The sequence below is a fragment of the Perca flavescens genome, chromosome 22 (assembly GCF_004354835.1).
Source record: "Perca flavescens isolate YP-PL-M2 chromosome 22, PFLA_1.0, whole genome shotgun sequence".
In the NCBI taxonomy this organism is placed as follows: Eukaryota; Metazoa; Chordata; class Actinopteri; order Perciformes; family Percidae; genus Perca; species Perca flavescens.
Window position 1 is genome coordinate 14,410,602 of NC_041352.1, and position 20,696 is coordinate 14,431,297.

The 20,696-nt window shown below is 42.2% G+C and overlaps 1 protein-coding gene across 11 annotated transcripts in view; it reads right to left on the reverse strand.

Moving 5' to 3' along the window:
- Nucleotides 1-20,696, reverse strand: part of sulf1 (sulfatase 1) — a 90,068-nt gene that overhangs the window by 22,833 nt on the left and 46,539 nt on the right. For 6 of the 11 annotated variants that reach the window (XM_028569123.1, XM_028569125.1, XM_028569121.1 and 3 more), the window contains 2 exons: nt 16,015-16,244; nt 287-585 (listed from right to left, as the gene is read on the reverse strand). In XM_028569123.1, coding sequence (XP_028424924.1) covers nt 287-461 — 175 coding nt within the window. In that variant the 5' untranslated portion in view covers nt 462-585; nt 16,015-16,244. Of the gene's footprint in view, nt 1-286; nt 586-16,014; nt 16,374-20,696 lie in introns of all 11 variants that reach the window. The other 5 variants (XM_028569128.1, XM_028569127.1, XM_028569126.1 and 2 more) reach the window with 2 other exon arrangements.

Consider the following 20,696-nt stretch of genomic DNA (forward strand, 5'->3'; position numbering starts at 1 on the left):
ACCTTTTCTTACTGAGTGGCAAAAAATTATAATTCAGCAGTTAATAGGCCAGATGGCCATTCTGCTCTGGCTTATGGCCTCTATTTAATATTTCATGTGTGGAGAAAGACCACATTAATCGTGATGCAAATGCCCACAAAGACAAAGAAATTGATTAAGACAGGGAAAGAAAAGGAAAAATCACAGGAACAAAAAGATTTTTTCAAGTAAGGCAAAATAGGACCCAAATAAAAAGTGAAGAGGGCCCAAACAAACCCAGAAAGGCCAGAAAGTGTGCCAACCTTACCTAACTCAACATCCTGGTCGTCAGTTATGATGAGGATAATGTTGGGCCGGATGTTTCTGCGGTCTCTCTGGATGCGACCCCTCAGGCCCTGAGCCCTGGTGGTGGTGAAAGCCCAGCTGCCTGGAGCCCAGTCCAGAGACAGCAGGGCCAACCAAGCCAGCCACTGCATCAGCATGGTGCCCGAGACGACAGGAGACGGGGTGGATAGATGGGAGGATTAATGGAAAGATGAAGGGAATGGGATAAGGTCCAGCCAGGCCACTCACTCACACCCGTGCAGCTCTCGCAGCCGTGGTTGACTATAGAGAGACAGAAGGAGAAAAACACATGGAGACATTACAAGGGACACAAGGAAAGAAGAGAAATAAAGTGGACAATTTTAAAGTAGTAGAATAAAGAATTTCATTATATTCTCAGAGAGACAGTCAGTGAAAAGCCTAGATTTCCTCTTGGAACATTTAAGCATATTTGCTTTAGAGAAATTGTGTGCATCTGCTCATAAATCATACTCAAACACAACAGTTTATCCATAAACAGAGAAGCCAAAAAAGATAATTTCATGCTTTAGCCCTTGATGGTCCACCAAGGAAAACTTACCCATCAGTTCCAACAAAAGTTGCGTGCTGACTTTAACCCCGTCAATACTCTCCCCCTTGTAAACAAAATCCCTCAACATCAACTCTCCTGACCTTAAGTGAAAACATAACTTGATCACAGCAACCCATGAAAACTTTTTAAACAGAAGAGATCTAGAAACACAGATCTCACCTCAGAGAATCCCGTAAATCTAATTTTGTCTGGCCTTTTCTCATATTATCCAAGTAGTTTTTCACGCTCTCCTTCTGTGTCAGATAACACACTCACACACAGAAATTCTCTCTACTGGAGAGCTGTTGTTTGGCCAACTGTGCTGAGACCGCGCCATTGGCTAACTGCATTCAAACACCCACATCCACTCTCCTGTGTCAGCCAATCACAGTCCACCTTCCACCTGTCACTCAAAAGTCACCCCCTCGTGAGTCAAGCGTGACAGAGGGTCGGTGCGGAGGATGGGACCACACTAGGGGGGGAGGGGGTTAGGGGGCACAGGAGGCGGAGAGAGGGTTCCGCTACATTAACCCCAGTGCCACTGTCACCAATCACAGATTACCACTGAGTCATCATAGCACTTTGCAACCTCTTGCTCACTTACAATGTCATGGCTGGTCAGAAAAAGTGCATATCCTTTGCCTAAATGGCAGGGACCAGTGGAAAATGAATAATAGTTCTGAGCCTGAGCTATCCCCAAATAAATAAATAATATATATTAATATATATATATTAAGGCTGTCAAAATTAACGCGTTGATTTTTTAATATTTAACTTGTTAAAAAAAATTAACGAAATTAACGCAGCTGTGTTGGTTTACTTCATGTGGCGGCTGAGAAACGTAATACGCCTCCATAACAGCAGGCGGCGCTACTCTGTATTGTTGCCCAAGTAATGAAAACCGGCAGCTGATTGGACGAACGCGTCACATGGGTTTGTTTTCTCCGGAAATCCAAAGCCAGACTGTCATGGCGGCCGTTCAGAATACGATCTCATATTGTACTAAAATAGTTCACTGAAACATGTTTCTGAAAACATTTTAAGCGAGAAATAGGCCGTGCAGTTGCTGAATCGGTCTTCATTTCAGCTCAACAAAGGTCAGTTTAGAAGATTTTCGTCAGATTTTGAGAGACTCTAGTCACCTCATCCTGCTTGCCATTTCCGGGTGAGTCCCGACTGCCCTGCCGGCGACTGAACATAGGCTCGTTGGAGATGAACTGCGCCTCGCCTGTAAAGTAGACGAGAGCAGGCGACAGCAGCCGGGGACGGTGACAAAAATCTGCTCTCAAGTCAGACAGTTTCTAGCCGTTTCCAGCAGCCTTCAGCAGGACTAAATAAGCCAAATTGTTGCTGCTGTTGTTCTGAAAGATATTAAACATTCAGAACTTAGCAGAACCTTTCCTTGTTTGTTTTTTTCTTCATATTTGCAAAGTTAAGTGATTTAGCATTTAAATATCCATTATTATAAGCTTCAGTCTCAATTAATTAGTTTTTTTTTTTTTTTATCGATTGACAGCCCTATATATATATATATATATATATATATATATATATATATATATATATATATAGATACATACATACACACACACACACACACACAGTCTAGCAAGTTCAGTGACTCTAGTTTGTTCGGTGTGTTCTGTGCCGTCGTCCGTCGGAGGAACGGTCGGCCTTCATTTTGGCCGACCTGACTTGCTGGGTCGGAGGGCGGGCAGTCGGACTCAATGACCAATCTGATTGGTGGAGTGCTAACCCGGAAATGATGAGCGGGATGAGCATGGCTGAGCCTCTCAAAATCTGACGAAAATCTTTTAAACTGACCTTTGTCGATCTGAAATGAAGACCGATTCAGCAACTGCACGGCCTATTTCATTTCTCACTTAAAATGTTTTCAGAAACACGTTTCGGTGAACTCTCCTTGTAAAATATGAGATTGTATTCCGAACGAAGCCGCCATTATGCCCGGTTGAAAAATCCGGGAGTAGCCAGACCCACGTGACGCGTTCGTCCAATCAGCTGCCGGTTTTAATTTTTTGGGCGACAGTACAGATTAGCGCCGCCTGCTGTTATGGAGACGTGTTACGTCTCGCGCACAGCGTACTCTCAAGTCGGCGTCGCTTCGGTGTGTTCTGAGGCACTTTTTGGACCTCGGGGAGCCGACTGATCAGTCCAACTGCCTTTTCTGCCGTCGGGTTGGTGAGTCAGGGGCTTTATCCCTATTTCCACAGAAGGGCCAGTCTCAATTGGCAAAGAGTAGAAACCTATAGCCTAAAAAAAAATTTATGGTGTCTGACTGATAATGGAAGGTCGTGTATCAACATTTTAAAAGGGTGAAATGCAAATTATTTTTGTATATATTGATATGTGGCTTTATTTCTCTTTAGAAAAAGCCCACATCCACAAACACTTGCTCTCATTGATGTGCCAAACAGATGGCCTTACATAAAATAACACCACTAAAAATTATATAGGCGAGTTATGTTTTTTTTCTTGCACTACATTGTTTATCTGTTTTTCCTCTACTCAGATGTGGCCTGTAATAAACAGAGCTTCAGATGGGGCTTTAAGGGCACTTTGGTCTGTCCTGCGTTTCAGACAGGTAGTGTCCAGGCCAGCCAGCTCAGTCATCGTGACAGCCCTGAGCAAACATTGGCGCCGTTTGGACAAACACCCCACCAGCACAGGGTGGCAGAGTGAACAGAACCTCACAGTGAATTACACACACAACACAAACTACTGTACAGACATATGGTGACACGCAGAAACTCATAAGCCACTCACACACAAGGCTTTCTCCCCACAAAAACACATTCTCCTGCTGTAACGGTCCAAGTCCTCCTACATAAATTGGAAAGCTTCCCAGAAACAATAGACGCAGTCCGAATCTCAAGTCTCTATTTCTGTTGAGCTGTAGAAAACCTGAAATCAACTGTAAACCAGTCAGCCAACTAGTGTAATGTTAGCACCCAGCGCAAATTCAATTTTACATGCCAATGGTTCCCAGCAATAGCCTCTCTACATGCGACTCAGAGAAGTGAGAATACAGACAAGAAGGTTCATTGTGGAATCTGATACAAACCTTGTGGTGCTGATGTGGTTAGCTATAGTGGTATCAATAGCTACACTGTCTGAAGCGACTGAGAAGGCAGGGTTAATAAAATTAAGCACATAACAACCAATGGGATGTGGGCCAAAGTTACGCAGGCAAAACGACACTACTGCTGCTGCCACAAACGAGAGCAGACATCCACTTGTCGTTTGGGCTACCGCTCATCCAAACTCAATTTCACCTGATCTACTTTCCTCACGAGGTCATCTCAAGTTCACTTTTGACCAGAAAGATTTCTAGCAGCTCTGTGTATGCCAATGTATCCCTGGATCATTTGACAGCTGTGCATCTCAAAGTCACCCCTAATCAAAGAAAACACCACAATTATTTATTAATGTGGCAACCCCAGTAACTTGACTTTTTCATGTTAATATGACGTATGGAACTTGGAACTTCGAAATGTCCAGCTAAGTGACAAGACGAGGGTGTCGAGATTAGCAGCTGTGGAGTGGAGCAGAGGTAGATTGATGGCAGTTGGCTGGCTGTAGGGCTGGACGATTAATCGAAAATGTATCAACATCAAAATTGTGAAGCTGTTATCGTATTATATTATATTTATTCCATGACAATAAAACTAAAATGTGACTTTTTTCACAAGACATTTTCATTTCAAGCAATGTGTACTTTAATTTCAATTTTATACATTTTCAATAAATACCCATAATAGTTCCTGCTTTGTGTTTCCTTCAATTATTTTAAAATAACAAAAATAAGCACTTTTGAATTAGAAAAAATATCTCACCTTCAATATTTGAGCCTATTTACAGTATAAACTTGCCAATGAACTATGAGCACACAAAAAAGGAATGACAAAAAAAATTCATTCATCAGCATCGAGGTAAAATGTGCAATTAATCGTGATTTTGATTTCAGATCATATTGTGCAGCCATAGCTGGCTGTATTAAGACCTATGGCAGTATCCTGTTCACATGAAGGAAAACTAGAAAAGTAACTTTACTTACAATTCAGATATTTAGCAGACATTTTTCCTTATACTAATATATGCACCAAAAACAGTTTGTCCACTCTGAGGAAGTACACTCAGAAGTGGCACAGCAATTTCTGTCTCGAACAATCATCTTTGCTACATTTAAGGGAGACAAAAATAACTGCACAAAGCATTATTTATGGTAAATACTTCTACTATTCCATTTATATGTATATTACAAACTATATCCGCTCCAGATTTGAAAGTTGGAAAGTACTTAAATTGTCCAGATTGAACAGTATAAATACCGCTTTAATCTTTGCTGGTTATCAGGATTAACTGCATAAACCAAATTAGATCAGTGAGTTCAAACACAGTCACTTCTGAGTGTTTGTTTTGTACAGACGCCTTAAAAAGTGTTCAGAGGTCCAGAGTTCTGGCCCTCAGGGATAAAAGGAGCAGGAAAGGTACCTAGTACATCCAGCTCTTAACATTGCTGGATGTATCAAACCGAAAAGGCAGCTTATACACTGTTAATACAAGAAACAATATGTAAATATGCTAAAATCTGAAAGTTGGCTTCTGAAACTCTCCTCTGTTATTGCTATTGCTTCTTACGTACTTGCCTCAAGCATCGGAGTTGAAATGCATATTGCCAATTTCATGAACCCCTTGAGACCCTCTGTGAGAATAGTGTTTTATGTCATTTTCACAAACCCTTCATTTTGAATGAGTCATTTATTTATATCATGTAGCCGCTAGATGATAGCGTGATAGAGCGTGATATAAGTAGAACAGGCTTCTTCTATACATCTGTAGAACAGACAAGAGGTCTTTATTCCTGGACACAGTCAGAGGACTAGGGAGCACATTGTTTCTTCTTCCTCATTGTTTTGGAGGATTAGCACTAATGACCTTTTAAATGAGCCTTTACTGTACTCTTCATGGTTAAGCTGGGGGATATTGGGGAGGAACGTAAAATGCCCAGGGGGATCAAAGGACTGGAACAAAAAAGCCACTCTGGAGTTTTTCAGACACACAGCTGCCAAATACATAAAAGATGTGCAATTTTCAGATTAATGGCCATCAACACTAGGGACTTTTAGCACACCTCAACACCCTACTAATCTTTACTTTCATGACAGTTTTTTTCCCTACATTAACTGCAGAAAACAGCTCTTTCACTTACTCTCCTTTGGCACAGGCAGCATTGCTCAGTGATTCGGTATGGCTGCACAGACAGCTGTGCTTTGTGCACTGGGTAAAGCTGAACATAATAGAGTTGCTGCTTGTGTAACCATCCAGGGCAGTACTATTTGGCTGGTTGGCAGTTGTGCCCTCCAGTTAGAGGCCTCAAACCACACACCCTGCTGCACCCTGACCCTCATCTGACCCAAGTGGTAATATGGCTTTGATGGTGGCTTGTTTAACCTCACCTCAGCAACCTGAGGCTACCCACACACAGGGGTGAAGAGGGGAAACTTTGAGGGAAGAAAAATTGGTGGAGTGGAGGGGGGCTCAGTACAGAGGTATGAAGGTAACAAAAGTATTGTAAAAGCCTGGTTGTGATTGGCCTGTGTATTCATTTCTGCAATGGCAAACAGGCTGCATCTGGCTTAGGTTCTGTTCAGTCAGCAGTGGCAGTCTATGTATTTATCAGCTGTGACTGAAAAACAGCAGACGCACTAAGAAGACGCATAAGGGAATTCTTCCGCAAGAAACACACTGAATGACAGCAATAAATCCATGTGTCTATTAAAGCTGCATATTTGTCCACTAATGTGCATCTGCTGACAGACTTTAACTTTTGTTCAAGGTAACATGGAAAGTTTAGAGGTGAGGGGGTTCACCTTCCCAAAACAAGATGCAAGTCAAACCCAAACCATATGCCATGCCCCACAAAAGTAAATCAGTCATTCATAAAAGGGCCCAACTATTAAGGACAATGGCCATTTCAAAGCACCTCAAATCCCCTTATTCCTGTCCATTCTCTCTCTCGCTCGCTCTCTATTTGCCCAGTCCATCTGTAAGGCAGCCAAGTCACAGAGGAACAATGGCAAAGAGAGGGGAATTAAAGTCTGATGGCATAGTTTGAATTCTGTAGGCCATTCTGGAACTATAGGCTCCATACAGTCACAACTTTGTGCGGGAACTCCACTCAAACGTCTACCATGAGAGAACTTTGTAAAGTGGAAAATAAAATGAGAGTAGAGGTATCATACATGTTTAGTTGTGAACTGATCTGAGAGAAAAACTAGAATGAATAAAGATGGAGAACAACAATGTTACATCTCTTGATGTTTGCTTCAGACCAGTGACATTTTTCAGTGCAGACTGATTGCTCCCTCTCCATTTCAGAGGGGAAAAAATAATTATTGCGAGGCCTTAGATTAAGGTTTGTCCAAATATTTCTGTAATCCGAGGGAATTCGGGTAGGATGCTGCCATGAGGACTGACGAGGGTCTTTTACACTGAGGAGGGCCTGTGTCAGGGCTCGCTGTGCCCAGCAGGCCAAGGGCAGCACATTGTACCCACCAAGCCGGCCGTCAGCCACACTGAGCTGACTGAAGGAGAGCTCTGTCCCGGTGCACTCACTTGTGGGTATGCACTGGGAAAATACTCAGACCATGGTGTTTTAAGACTCTTAACTTCACTGATTTGTTTGACCAAACTGCCCAAATTGGTGTAGGATCTATGACAAAATTCCAGTGAGAAAACCAAGTGCCAGGCAGTGAGGAGAGATCACTGGCTCCTTGTTCCAACATGTTTATGGCTTCACAACTTATAACCTTGACAGGCACATTCAGAATCTTTGTTTCGTCCATGTCACAACTACAAAACTTCAGATGTTATAGTGAGAAATTATTCCCATCCAGTGGTATGCGGCGTGTTTGGGGTACAACGCAGGCCACTTTAATGAAGAAGAATGGCCTCAATTCAGTGAAATGTGAACCTGGAGCGAGTGCATTCACGGCTATTAGTTAAACCCCTCGTTTCTCTCGGACCTGGTAAGAGACCCTTTGTTGTGCCAAGGCTGCCAGGCCACCCCATCAATATTATGGATGCATCTTAATGTATAATTAAATGAATCCTGGTCCAAAAGACTTCAAAGTGGGAATGGCTTGCAGGCCACCAGGTGGTCTGTTGGAAATCATGAAGGAGTTTTGAGAACCCTGAGAGGGAAATGATTAAAAAACACACAAGGTCATTTCAGAAATGGGGAAAGCTGCCTGTATTTATTTATGTATGTGTGTGCGTGTGCGTGTGTGTGTGTGTGTGTGTGTGTGTGCGCGCATGTGTGCATGTGTGTTCCTCTCCTGAAGGTGGTGTGTATCTAAGTGTTCATACCCTTAACTATGGACACCCTTTATTGAGGTATGTACATCTAGGCAAAAGTCATGTAGGTAACACTGATAGATTTGGTCAATGGACTGGTATCACTCGGATACACTCATTGTCATTATGTTCAAGGCCCTGATGGAAATTTTGGAAACTAAGAGGCCAATTGCTGCCACCACTGTTCAAAATGAGTGGGCAACAGTATTGCATACATTTGCTTTTCTTATATTATATATACACAATATGATATCAATATAATAAAAATGCACATTCAAATATACAATCCCTAATGTTTTTCTATTCTTTTCCAAAGACATCGTTCTTGCCGAAGGCTTGCTTTTCAAGTGAGGTTCAATTTTACGAGTGGAAAAACAGATTTACCATTCAATAGGCTGAGGAAAAGGGTGATAGAAAAGGATTAGGGAGGAGAGAGTGAACTAAAGGAAAATCACTCCTCTGATTTATAGTGTGATATGAAAACATGGAATCACAATTACAGGATCAGCAGCCACAGTTATATGATATGAGTCTCGAGCAAGCACTTTCTTGTTAAATCTATTCTAAGCCATGAATGGAAACCATTAGCGATAGACAACCTCAGATGAATAAAATATGGCGCATTTATATTCCTCCAGCCACTTTCTTGTCAAAACCCACACTCCCATCAGAAACACTCCATCAGGCTGCGAGCGCTACAGAGAAACTCAGTGCGAGAGAGAGTAGAACGTATTGCTCACACACGGGTAGCTTTCTTGTCTCTTTGACCCGTCAAATATACCCTCAAATAAATTATTCCTTTTACCACAAAAGAGAGCTATGGCAAATTGCTTCAATGGGTTTCCAATGAGGTAATTGTCAAAAATAAAGAGATTGACTTTTATTTCCATGAAATCGGCAGCATGGTGGCACAGAGAAAGAACGAGAGAGAGAGAGAGAGAGAGAGAGAGAGAGAGAGAGAGAGAGAGAGAGAGAGAGAGAGAGAGGGGGGGAGGGAGAGGGAGAGGGAGAGAGAGCAAATGCAAGTCTGAAGGATGTTTTTCTGTTAAAGCTCGGCAGTTTACCAAATTCAACAGGCCTGTAATGTTCACTGACAACTGACATGAGAAATGTGACTTGAATTCTCTTCCTTGTATATCGTGGAAATGAAGACATGGGCTTCTCTTTCTATATGCACTGATCACTAGTTGACAAAAACAAGACTATGACGCAGGACCAGTTTACAAAAATAAAGATCAATTCGGACTGCTGAGTGACTTACAGTACCAGTCTCCTAAATTAGGGTGCTGACTTGACTTAGGTAGGATAGTTCATATAAGGTAGATACATGTTTTAAATAGCAAATTGAGCTTTACCCCCCTCCCATCTCTGAATAGAATTATGTTACTGTCAATAATACAGACAGAGCTGGTTTGAGCGACAAAAAAAAAAAGGAATACGTAAACAGAAGATCCTGGGTTCAATCAAAACAAGCACTGGACTTTTGGGAAAAGCAAGCCTTGACACATCACATTTATGACAATTTCAAACAAGCAGACAACTGAAATAAAAACAAATTAAGTCTGGCAGCACTTTTATCAGTGAAGATTATCAGTATACAATTCAACCAATAAACATTGTACCCAAGAAGAAAAAAAGTGCTCAGAAGTACAAACAAATCATGAAGGTGCTCTTTGGAAGGGAAACACAAAAGACAAAAGATCCAAGGCACTCTTCTTGCAAAGCCGCTACTTGTGGGTTCCTGCACAGTTCTATTTTAATGTACTAGATTTCGAAATTTTTTTATTGCAAAAAGAGTTCCTTAGACCTTTTTTCTTTTAAACATAGTACCTAATTCTAAATTCACTGGTACCATCTAACTGCTTAGATAAAGCGAAGTTAGCAACAATCAAACAATAGCTAATGGATTATTTAAACTTACAAATACTAATAATACTCCTCTCAGGACTACCTGCTTGTCAGCGCTGGAGTATGGTCTGGATACACCACCTATCTATTCTGGGATAGAGAACAAAAACACTCTGGCTTCTTTTGTATTTCTTTAGACCAATCACAAGTAATCTGGGTGGCGCTAAGCTACAATAGTGGAGATAGGGAGAAGGGAGGGACATCCAGCGTGTGAAAGACTGGTCGAATGTCAGGCTTTAGCCAAGCAATGTACATCCGTACAGGCTAATGTTGATGTGAATAAATGAAATATGAACGAGCATTTGCATTTAATAACCATTCCCCTAATTATGCGAGTACAAACTAAATCAATTTAAAAAAAAGAAGAGGAAGATTCCTCGGGGTGAGGTGGTAGCAGCTCAGTCAGCAAACCCCAGTTAGTGCAGTGCTCCTGCTGGCGCATGAAACTAAACACCCCTAAAATGTGGAACATGTGTAGGCATATTCTCTGGGAACCATAGACAAACATAGACCATGAGAACCAGCCTGCATGACCCTGGATGCCATAAACAAACTTCTCCATGGCTGTGACACACTAACACGATACCACTCATAAAAACACATTTGTCCGATTGCACCTGTGCCTGTTCAGCACTGCCCTCTGTGTCAATGCATGTGGGCATATATGCATGTGTGCATTTGGATATCATATACTCTGTGTGTGTGCACTAGTCATTCACTGAAACAGCCGGAGTAAGAATCAGTCAGACTTGAACACAGACACACGCGTAACCTGTAATTTGTACACAGGGGAGCACTCCTTTCCATTGCCTTTGGCTCAGTGTGCAGCTTTCTAACGCATGATGCAGTAACGTCATTTGTAATTTAACTAACTTTATCCTGCCTGGCTAAAATACCAAATCTTAGTGCATTACAAAATATCTAAAATACGATATCTACTGAAAGACTAATCAGCTTAGAAAGCATTAAACAGGAAGCTTACCCCTTCAAATGCTTCCATTCCTTTACATTTGAGCCAGAGTTGAAGGAATGCAGTCAATGCATCATCCCAACATGTTCAAGAGAAACAAGCCAAACTCAGCTGAACTTGCCACAGGCAACTCAAGGAAAGCAAGGTGAAGATAATGTCTGTCATGCAATGCTGGACCTTGTCAGTATAAACAAAGTTGCTCAACCTTTAATACTACAACTGTTCAAATATCCAGCCATTCTGCATCCACATGGCAAAGTCGGGCTGTTCCAGTAAGGGCAAACAGGACCAGAGGCTACCAGTAGCACATGGCTAAGTCCACACATATATGAGTGTTTGCATGCACACACAGACACACAAGGGCAGAGGAGGGGAGTGCTGGCAGAGGCTGAATGTGTTTGCCCGCTCCAGGGGAGAAAGAAAGAAAGGGAGCAGAAGAGCTGAAACAAACGCATGCTGGCTTCTATTAGTCGAGCTGTGGAGCGGTATGGAGGGGTGAGGATATGTATTCATTCCTTCTGCCCCCCCCCCATCCATTCCCATCCCTCCAACCCTCCCACCCCATTATCTCCATTCTGGAAAAGCGGTGGATGAAAGGGACAACCCCCCAGTGGCAGCACTTCTCCCTCCAAACTTATGCCGACGAATTCTGACGGCTGCTTAATTGTACGTGATACAGGCAGGGCCTTTTCTCTTTCAAATCTAAAACAGATTGCTTCTCCCTGGGGAGGGGATTATGGACAAGAGAGATGACAAAGCAGGGACAGTGCAGCCCTCTGGGGGGTGGAGGACAGAAGGGGGTAAGCTTATGGATTGTGTGTGTGTGTGTGTGTGTGTGTGTGTGTATATACACACGTTTTTCTGTTTCTCTTTTGTACATTCCTGTGTCACAAGAAGATTATGTTTGTGTCCATGTGTTTCAAATTCGCGCACGTGTGGGTGACAACCAAGAACGTGTGCGTAAGATCCAGCCTCTGATCACAACAAGATCATTGGAAGATCTGTCCACTTCAAACCACTTCTTTTTTCCCCCTCTTTATCACACGCACACACCTCCCTTTCTCTTATGTTGGCCTCTTCTACTTTGTCCCAGTTCCCCCTCTGTGTCTCTCTTGACCCAGCTTTCTCTTTCTCCCTCTTAAGCCAATGCTGCATCTATGTGCAGTGACATTTGAACAAAAGCTGTTCCGGACATAACCGAAAAAAGCATTGAAATCCTCTTTCTCTCACTCACTGGCACTGCACATTAATTTATAAAGTCTAAGACTAATCTCACTCAATTCATTCCCAGGCCAAAATTACAAGGACCTGGTCAGGGGTCATTCCTGGCTGTTGCACAGCTGAACTTTGCAAAACACCTCTTCTCTTTCTAACTAGTCATCAGGGCAGAGGCTCAAGACAAAGACATGCGGAACAATGCCAGACACAAAAAAGTAAAGCATGGAATATACATCTGGTTTGCTGCTTTCTTTAACATTTGCATACACGAGATTGAAGGTTGGATGATCAGGCATTCCTACCAATGATGAGCTGAATGTGATGTCTGCATGACCTGACCTTTACCGCTCAAATGAGAGGCTGAACAAACACTTGGGGGTGCTATTGTGTGCTCCCAAACACCCAAAAATAGATCTATGCAGTGCGTCAATTTGGGCACCCAGATATGTATTGCATATTTCCCTAGAGATATGTCGTCACAAATCAAGGACGAATCTTGTGTAAAGGCTGTATGTAAGTGCATGGAAGCTCTGCGGAAATGTTTGATCAGTACAGGCAACAAAGAAACAGAAAAAGTGTCTGACTCATCTAAAGATAGCCTTTCTAGATCCCACATAAATAAAAGCATGCCAAATGCTCACTGTTCAAATACTGGTCATTTGCAGTGATAGGACTGTGCAATCTACTCCAGCGCTACTATGCAATCAGGCCAGTATGAGAAACACTATCATTAAGCTGACGAGATAAACAAGTGCCTGAGGAGAACGTGGTTTAGGAAATCTTTTCTTAACATGCTCGCACACACGAGAACACACACAAACTACAGTTATACAGGATATTTTTTGCATAGATGAAAAATGTGAGGAACTGACATTCTAGTCTTCCAAAACAAAGATTTTGAAAAATTCTGAGTATTGACTAAATTGTCAAGTAATGTATCATATTAGGTGCAATTTCATCAAAAGAAATATTGGATAATGCATATCCAGTTCTGCCATTTTTCTCAATATCAACACCATCTAAACTCATTTTTTAGAGGCCATGAGTATCTTCCTGTTCTTTGTACAGTCCCCTGCAAGGATTTCCATTTTACTGCAACCCAGAGGAACTCTTTAATGATTCATTAATGTGACTTCTGTCATTGTAGGGTCAAGTTGAGAAAGTAAAATGCAGCATGATGACAGTCTGACTCGGCTGAGATAAAATGCTGATGCTGATCTGGAGACAAGAGCGGGCAGGTTTTTGATTTGGAAAAGAACGGAAAAAGTTAAGATATTTGCTGAAGACTGCCTCCTCTGCTCACATATAGTAGAATCTTAATGAAATTCAGCACATTTTAGAACAAATTGATATATTTAATGCCCTGCCATGAATGCCTTTGACCTTGTTCATCAGTCGGCATGTATGAAGTCACGCAAAATGTCTGGAAAGTCTCTGATTCACTGTGGCTGGCATTTAAAGAACATTTGTTATTTGTAAAAATAATGAAGACCACAGATACGACCTCTTCCCTTACACTCAGTCACCTTATTGCGCGCGCGCACACACACACACACACACACACACACACACACACACACACACACACACACACACACACACACACACACACACACACACACACACACACACACACACACACACACACACACACACACACACACACACACACACACACACACACACACACACACACACACACACACACACACACACACACACAGAGGGATGGCAGAGTTGCTACTGGAACAACGTTTGTCTTGGCAAGCCGCTACCCCCCAGAACCTAATTATTTGCAGCAGCTGCTCATGCTCTTGTTTGTAGCACAGTGAAGCTACACTGTTTAAAGGATCTCCCTTCTCTTCTGAGCTGGCAGTCAGCGCTGCCTTTTAAAACGCCCCAAAGCTGCTCTGCTACGCTCTGGCTAGGGTAATCAGAAATGTAATCTCAACGCTGCTGGGTGAAACTGAAGTGAAGGGAAGATTTATGGATCAGTCTCGTCAATGCTGAAAGTTTGAAGTTAGGCTTCTCCATATTTCTCCGGCTTTCTCATTCATTAACACATACTGGCAGTGCCAGTGTATTGAAACGTAAGCCAGTCTGTTACATTTTCGCCAATTGTGCCTGGTACAATCAATCAGCTTTGAACAGGACCACAGCATAATTTTGCCATTCAGAAACACTAGTATAAATTCTCAAGTTTTTGTGGACTGGTACAAAAGTTGAACATTTTGATCCAATACACACAAAAAACATAATCACACTCTGCTAAATTCTAGCTTACCAGAAGAATACAAATTTATTTTAAGAGTAGTAACTACAGCATTTAGATTTTTTAGAGCATTCCAACGCAATGCTATGTACATCTCTCTCTGGTTAATACAGAAAAACTTATCCATAAGTCAAACTTCACTCAATACCTCTTATGAAAGTTTTAGCAGTGCCTAAAATAAAGACTATCAACTTTCTCTCAAAAATCCTTCAACTGTTTCCCTAATTGATCTACTCATACACCCACATTTTGTACAAACGTCTCCACTGGCCTTAAAGCAGCAGTCATCACAACCTATTGGTGGTTGTGTTAAATACTTCAAGTAACATGCAGGAAGTGTAGCTACGGCTGGTTTACCAAGGTAAACACAAATCCACACAACAGCAGCTTTCACCCATACAACCTCCTCTCAACCCGGCTGCTGTCCACACAGCCTTTCACAGCTGCACAATCTCCATTTGCACACACACACACACACACACACACACACACACACACACACACACACACACACACACAGAGAGAGAGAGAGCTCGGTATAAATACCATACATCATATTCCCACTCCACTGGCAAGTTTCCCTTCTCACTTGACTTGAGTTAAATAGCTGAAGTGAGGTGTACATTCTGAGTCTCTGTCTCTCTGCTTAGCTTTGACAGTTTGTCCGGAAAGCACTCTTCAGCAGCTCATCCATTTAGCGTATACTGACACGTTCTGCCAGAAGGGCACTCTGAATAAGATTTATGAAAAAAGTTATCGGGGCTGAAGTGAGGGAATGTTAAATGCCACACTGAGTTTTGGGAATGTAAAACAATTGTGTTTTAATTTCCTATTATCAAAACTGACAGAGTTATTAATTAATCTTCACTTAAGATTTTACGAAAGAAAAACTAAAGGATACATTCAGGATAAACAATAAAATACAAACTGATTATTTTTTACCATGTCCATATTATAACTCATAGGATGCCCCCAAAGACACAGTTCATTATGCATACTTTTTTTAAGTGACCGCAAGCTTTTTCATATCTACAGTATCTTCCCTTCACTTTCAAAGATCCTGCATCCAAAAACTAGAAATTAACAGATTGGTGCTTATGGATTGGGGGAAAAATGACATTAATGGAATGTGCTGCCTTCTAATCCCTTGAGACGGAGGAATTTGCGACGGAGGGAATTCCTGTCATTCAGGGGGAAAACTATGAAGTCCGGCACAGAGAGAGTTGCTGTACAGGCAACACAGATTCACTGCACTTGTAGACTTCTGACTGTATGCTGCATCAGAAATGTACTGCCAACTGAACAAACTAACAGGCACAGACACTGCAAAAGCAGAAAAATAAAAAGATAAAATAGCAGAAAATAGACCAAAAAAGTAAGAAAGTTGTTAAGTACCTGAAAGGCAAGAGAGCAGAGTGCTGGCCGAGTGAGAGGGAAGGCTAGGATTCCTCTCCGAGTTTTCTTCTTGCGTTTCTTCACCGGGTCTTCCCTCGCTCATAGAGGGATTTGTGTCTTGGTGCTGGGATTTGGGGTTGAAGAGTAGGGGGGACCACACAGCTCCTGGAAGACAACCTCTCTCCTCTAATCCTCTCTCCGATGTGATGACACTTTCTAACCTCGACCATCTGTTGAAACACGTCCCGGAGCAGTCAGCACCGCGCTGTGTCAAGAACCCCACTCCCCTGCCCAATCACAGACCGGCTGCTGGGTGGCTCCTTGCTGCCAGGAGGCAGGGACAAGGACACAGCTCAGCACTGAGGGACACACACACACACACACACACACACACACACACACACACACACACACACACACACACACACACACACACACACACACACACACACACACACACACACACACACACACACACACACACACACACACACACACACACAACTAGATGGAAGCAAGAAAATCCCCAGTCATCGTAACCTGAGAGGCAGAGAAGGAGGAAGGTACAGGGAGAGTGAGAGGAGTGGAAAGAGAAGGAATGGGAGGGGAGAGAGAGAGCAAGAGCAGAGAGAGAGAGAGAGAGAGCATGTTTAAGTGGCAAAAGCAGGGATAGACAAGAAGAATATGGAGATAAGCTATTTTTATGCTTTATATGTCCATGCTGGTAATGCTACTCAGCAATTCTCACACAAATATTAGACTGAAAACTCACGCATGCAGGCATGCACGCACAATCACACAAGCACACACACACAAACTACTTTACTCTCTGTCCCTGACACCTTTCCTCCCATTCTTCTCCCTGCAGCCACAAAGTATGTGGTCTAAAGAATAAAAACAAAAAGAGCAATAAAATTCTGTATTGGCCCTGTGGTGGGAATGCTGTTGGCACTAAACTGTTACATCTCTAGGCACAGAAGTACAGGCAGCAGCTCTCACACCTTAGTGTGATAAATCCTTACAGTCCCTTGGCTGCATTCCTGCCCTTCACCACCTATTGCCTTAAGTTAAAAAGGAGGGCAGAGGGGAAGACACTAAAATTACAAAGCTAAGGAAAGAGTAAGATAGCAAGGGAAAGAAAAGGGAAAGAAGCAAAGATAAGAGGTGGTATGGGTTTATGGCTAGATGGCAGCAAACTGATACAGCAGTTTACCATTTACTATCAACCTTTCAACATTAACACCATCACTGGCATTTCCTAAATGAATCAACCAATTTTCAACCCATTCATGCAAAACACAGGGAACATTAGGTGAGAAAGGCTGTCACATTAATCATTTTGTGGAACCACAGTCCTACACACTGATCCATTAAAAAAGGATTACAACACCCTGATGATACTCAGGAGCAACTTCAAAGGCAAGCCTTAATGAGTTAATACCCATTTGATATCCAACAGCATCACCATGAGTTAATCAGAGGTGTGAAACACCAAAGAAAGGCTTCTAAGTGGTTCATTTACATTCTATAAGCAGCAGCCACAACCTGGCCTCCGTTTCAAGTTGTCCTTTGTTAAGTACTATTAAGTTCAAACAGGTCTACAAACAGGTATTAATGAAGACTTTAATCGTCTCCCTCCAACTGACCCTTGATCAATGGTAGTTTTAATTGTTCCATAGGAACATAATGTACTGACAAACTTTTTTTTTTTTTTTAATGGGATAACTTATTATCATAGAGATCTGTCTTTAACACGGTTTGTTGCTTCCTAAAATTATTTGTACATTGCATGACCTGAATAGTCAAGTTTCATACACATGCTGTAATTTTGCTTAGATCTCAAAGCTGATACACATGTGTATCAGCTTTCCATTTTAATTTGATTGCACCACATACAAACAGCAGAGATATACTTTTTTCAGTGGTTGCTCTCAGTTATATTTCCCTTAGGTTTACATATGAGGATATTGAATTAAACTAAACAAAGTCTATTTTCACCAGGGACACATGAAACTTTCCCCAGCTTGGGCTGATGTTTGAAACAAGGGTAGCGGTGAGAGAGAAAGGGCCTTAGAGGGAAAGAGCTCAAATTAGATTAACTAAATTCACAAAGACTGTCCCCTGCCCCTCCTGCATGGCTACACACATCCCAACCCACACCTCCAACCCCAGCCCCCATTCTCACGGCCGAGAGGTTTCTAAAGGGCCTTCAAGCAGGCCAGGGGCGACCAAATCCCTGTGCTCTTTACTGGATTAAAGATGGCTGCCCAACTGTGAGAGTGGGGCTGTTTTTCATAAACTGAGCACATCTGTAAACATCATAAATTCATGCAGACAAAAAGTTATCGGGCAGAGATTCTGTGAGGAAAACATCTACTGCATTATCCAGCAAGGGCCCACCTAGAAACCAAAGGTTTAAGAGCTAGAAACTGGCCATCCACCTTGTGCCAACACACATCATCTATTTTGCATGACCACTCTTAATCTCCATTTTCCATTTTCACTTCCGCTGATGGACACAACAGCAACAAAAGCAAGGGTAGAGGGAGGTCTATAAAATGGCCTCATCTTATGAATGACTGAATGACCTGCAGGGGGGCCAGAGGTTCTCCAGTAACCCCCATTCACTTGCCTTCTCCCCATCCTTACTTCACAAAGAATTCACCAAGCCAATCATAGTGGATATTATTTGGATAACACAGAAACTGGCTTTAGGGTGACCAGTTTTCTGTTATTTTAGACCTCTCTGATTGTGTTGCCATACAATAATGATGATACTCTTGTATCTTGTCCAAACTTTACTCTTAAACTGGATCCAAGGCTCCCCAGATTTCAAACTCACTTCCCCCCTTTTCCTTGTTGTTTTCCAACCATCAGTTGGGCCTGCAGGTGCAGGAAGAGGCCAGTGTTGGGGGGGCTACTCGGTTCACTAGCCCCATTCTCAAGGGCTGAATGAGATACATAGGGGTGTCATAGCTGTGATCCGGCCTCTGTGCCAGTATAGAGGGCTAGGGCTGACGCTGGGGGATACAGCCCTGACGTGGAGGAAGGCAAACCTTGGGGTGACATTGTCTTGTGCTACACGGCATTTTAAATGCCAAGCACATGGCTACTGCCATGTTAACCTCCCTCTGTAATGCAGTGCTGTAGACTAGTGTCAGATGACTGACACTGGAGAAACTACATAAAATAACTACCAACTAATTAGGTGCCAACTCTGGGAGCAGGGCTTATAGCCACATAAGAGAAGACAAAACTTTCTTACACAGCCAAGCCCAGGTGTGATCGAGTTTGAAAGAAAGACACTCCATGGTGTTGTTGTTCCTAGGTACTACATTTGCTTTGGTACTACTGGCTCCCAGGATCCCTTACACTCCACGGGGTTGATTCAGTGTCATCTTAAGTTCATGCCAGAGAGGCACAGCTGAGAGCTGGGGATGACAGTTACAGCAGGAAAGCAGGTGAGGAAACACAGTTGGTCATGAATGTACAGGGCTAGGAAGAGAAATGAAAGGCAGGAGATGGAAGGACAGAGTGGAGACAGGAATACAGTAGGGCGGCAAGGATAAAGGAAAAATAGAGAGAAAGCAGGGAATGGAGGAGGGGCTTCTGTGGTTCAGTAACAGCTGAACACGCAATGCACATGCATGTGGAGGGAGACCTCCTCACACCACCCTCCTGCTGTGCCATGCATGTGGCCTTGTTCTACACGTATGTGATTTAACACACATGACAGACTAGTGTTAATTTCGTCAGACGAGACTAAATATGTTCGTGAACGACCTTTTTTTTCTTTTTAGATGAGACGATGACGAGACTGCACCAATGTCCAAAAACGCTGACTAAGACTAAATTAACATGCATTATTGTTGACAAAAAAGACGAGACTAAAATGTTTTGCATAAAATAAAAACTAAGATAAAATCTCTCTTCATTTTCGTCTACAACCGTCTCTACTTTTTCATCATGAGCTAGTTCAGGTAATATACCAAACAGTGAATAACACAGCATATCACTAGGCTTTTATAACTTAAAAGGTTGCCATTGCTACAATAAACATCAAGGCTGACACCTATTCTTGAAAATCCACTGTCATGCAGCATACAGGTTGTTCAGACAAAGGGAATACACTAACACATAATGAACTCATTAACAGTAACCTGAGATCAAGCGTTAGGTGATGATAGGATTTAGAGGTCTGTTTATAATGACATCCACCAACAGACTTCAGTCAGTTGCCAGATGTGCCATCACCTCTCTGGCAGATGTTTACACAACCGTCAATCAAGGTCACCAACCAGTGAAAAGAGTGTGAAAGACAGTTCCGCTTACAATGGAAGATAATAATGCATTTTGATAACATAATCTAATCTTAGAAGCCTTTAGTATTACTCTAAATGTCATTAATTCAAAGCAGTTAGCATATTTATCTTTTCCCCAATCAAATAAGGCACAAGTGACTGTCCTCCATTGAAAGTAATTGTTTTCATTAGCCACACTGCCTTTATGTCACAAACACACGAGCTTCCCCAAACTACAGTTGAGTTAATAATTTTGCTTATCATTTTTGATCTGAAGAAAATGTCTGTTTGATTTCCATACAAAATATAAAACGATAGGTTGTACCATTGGTAATGATGAACAGGTGCAAATACTTACTAATTTCCACATATCTAGTTCAA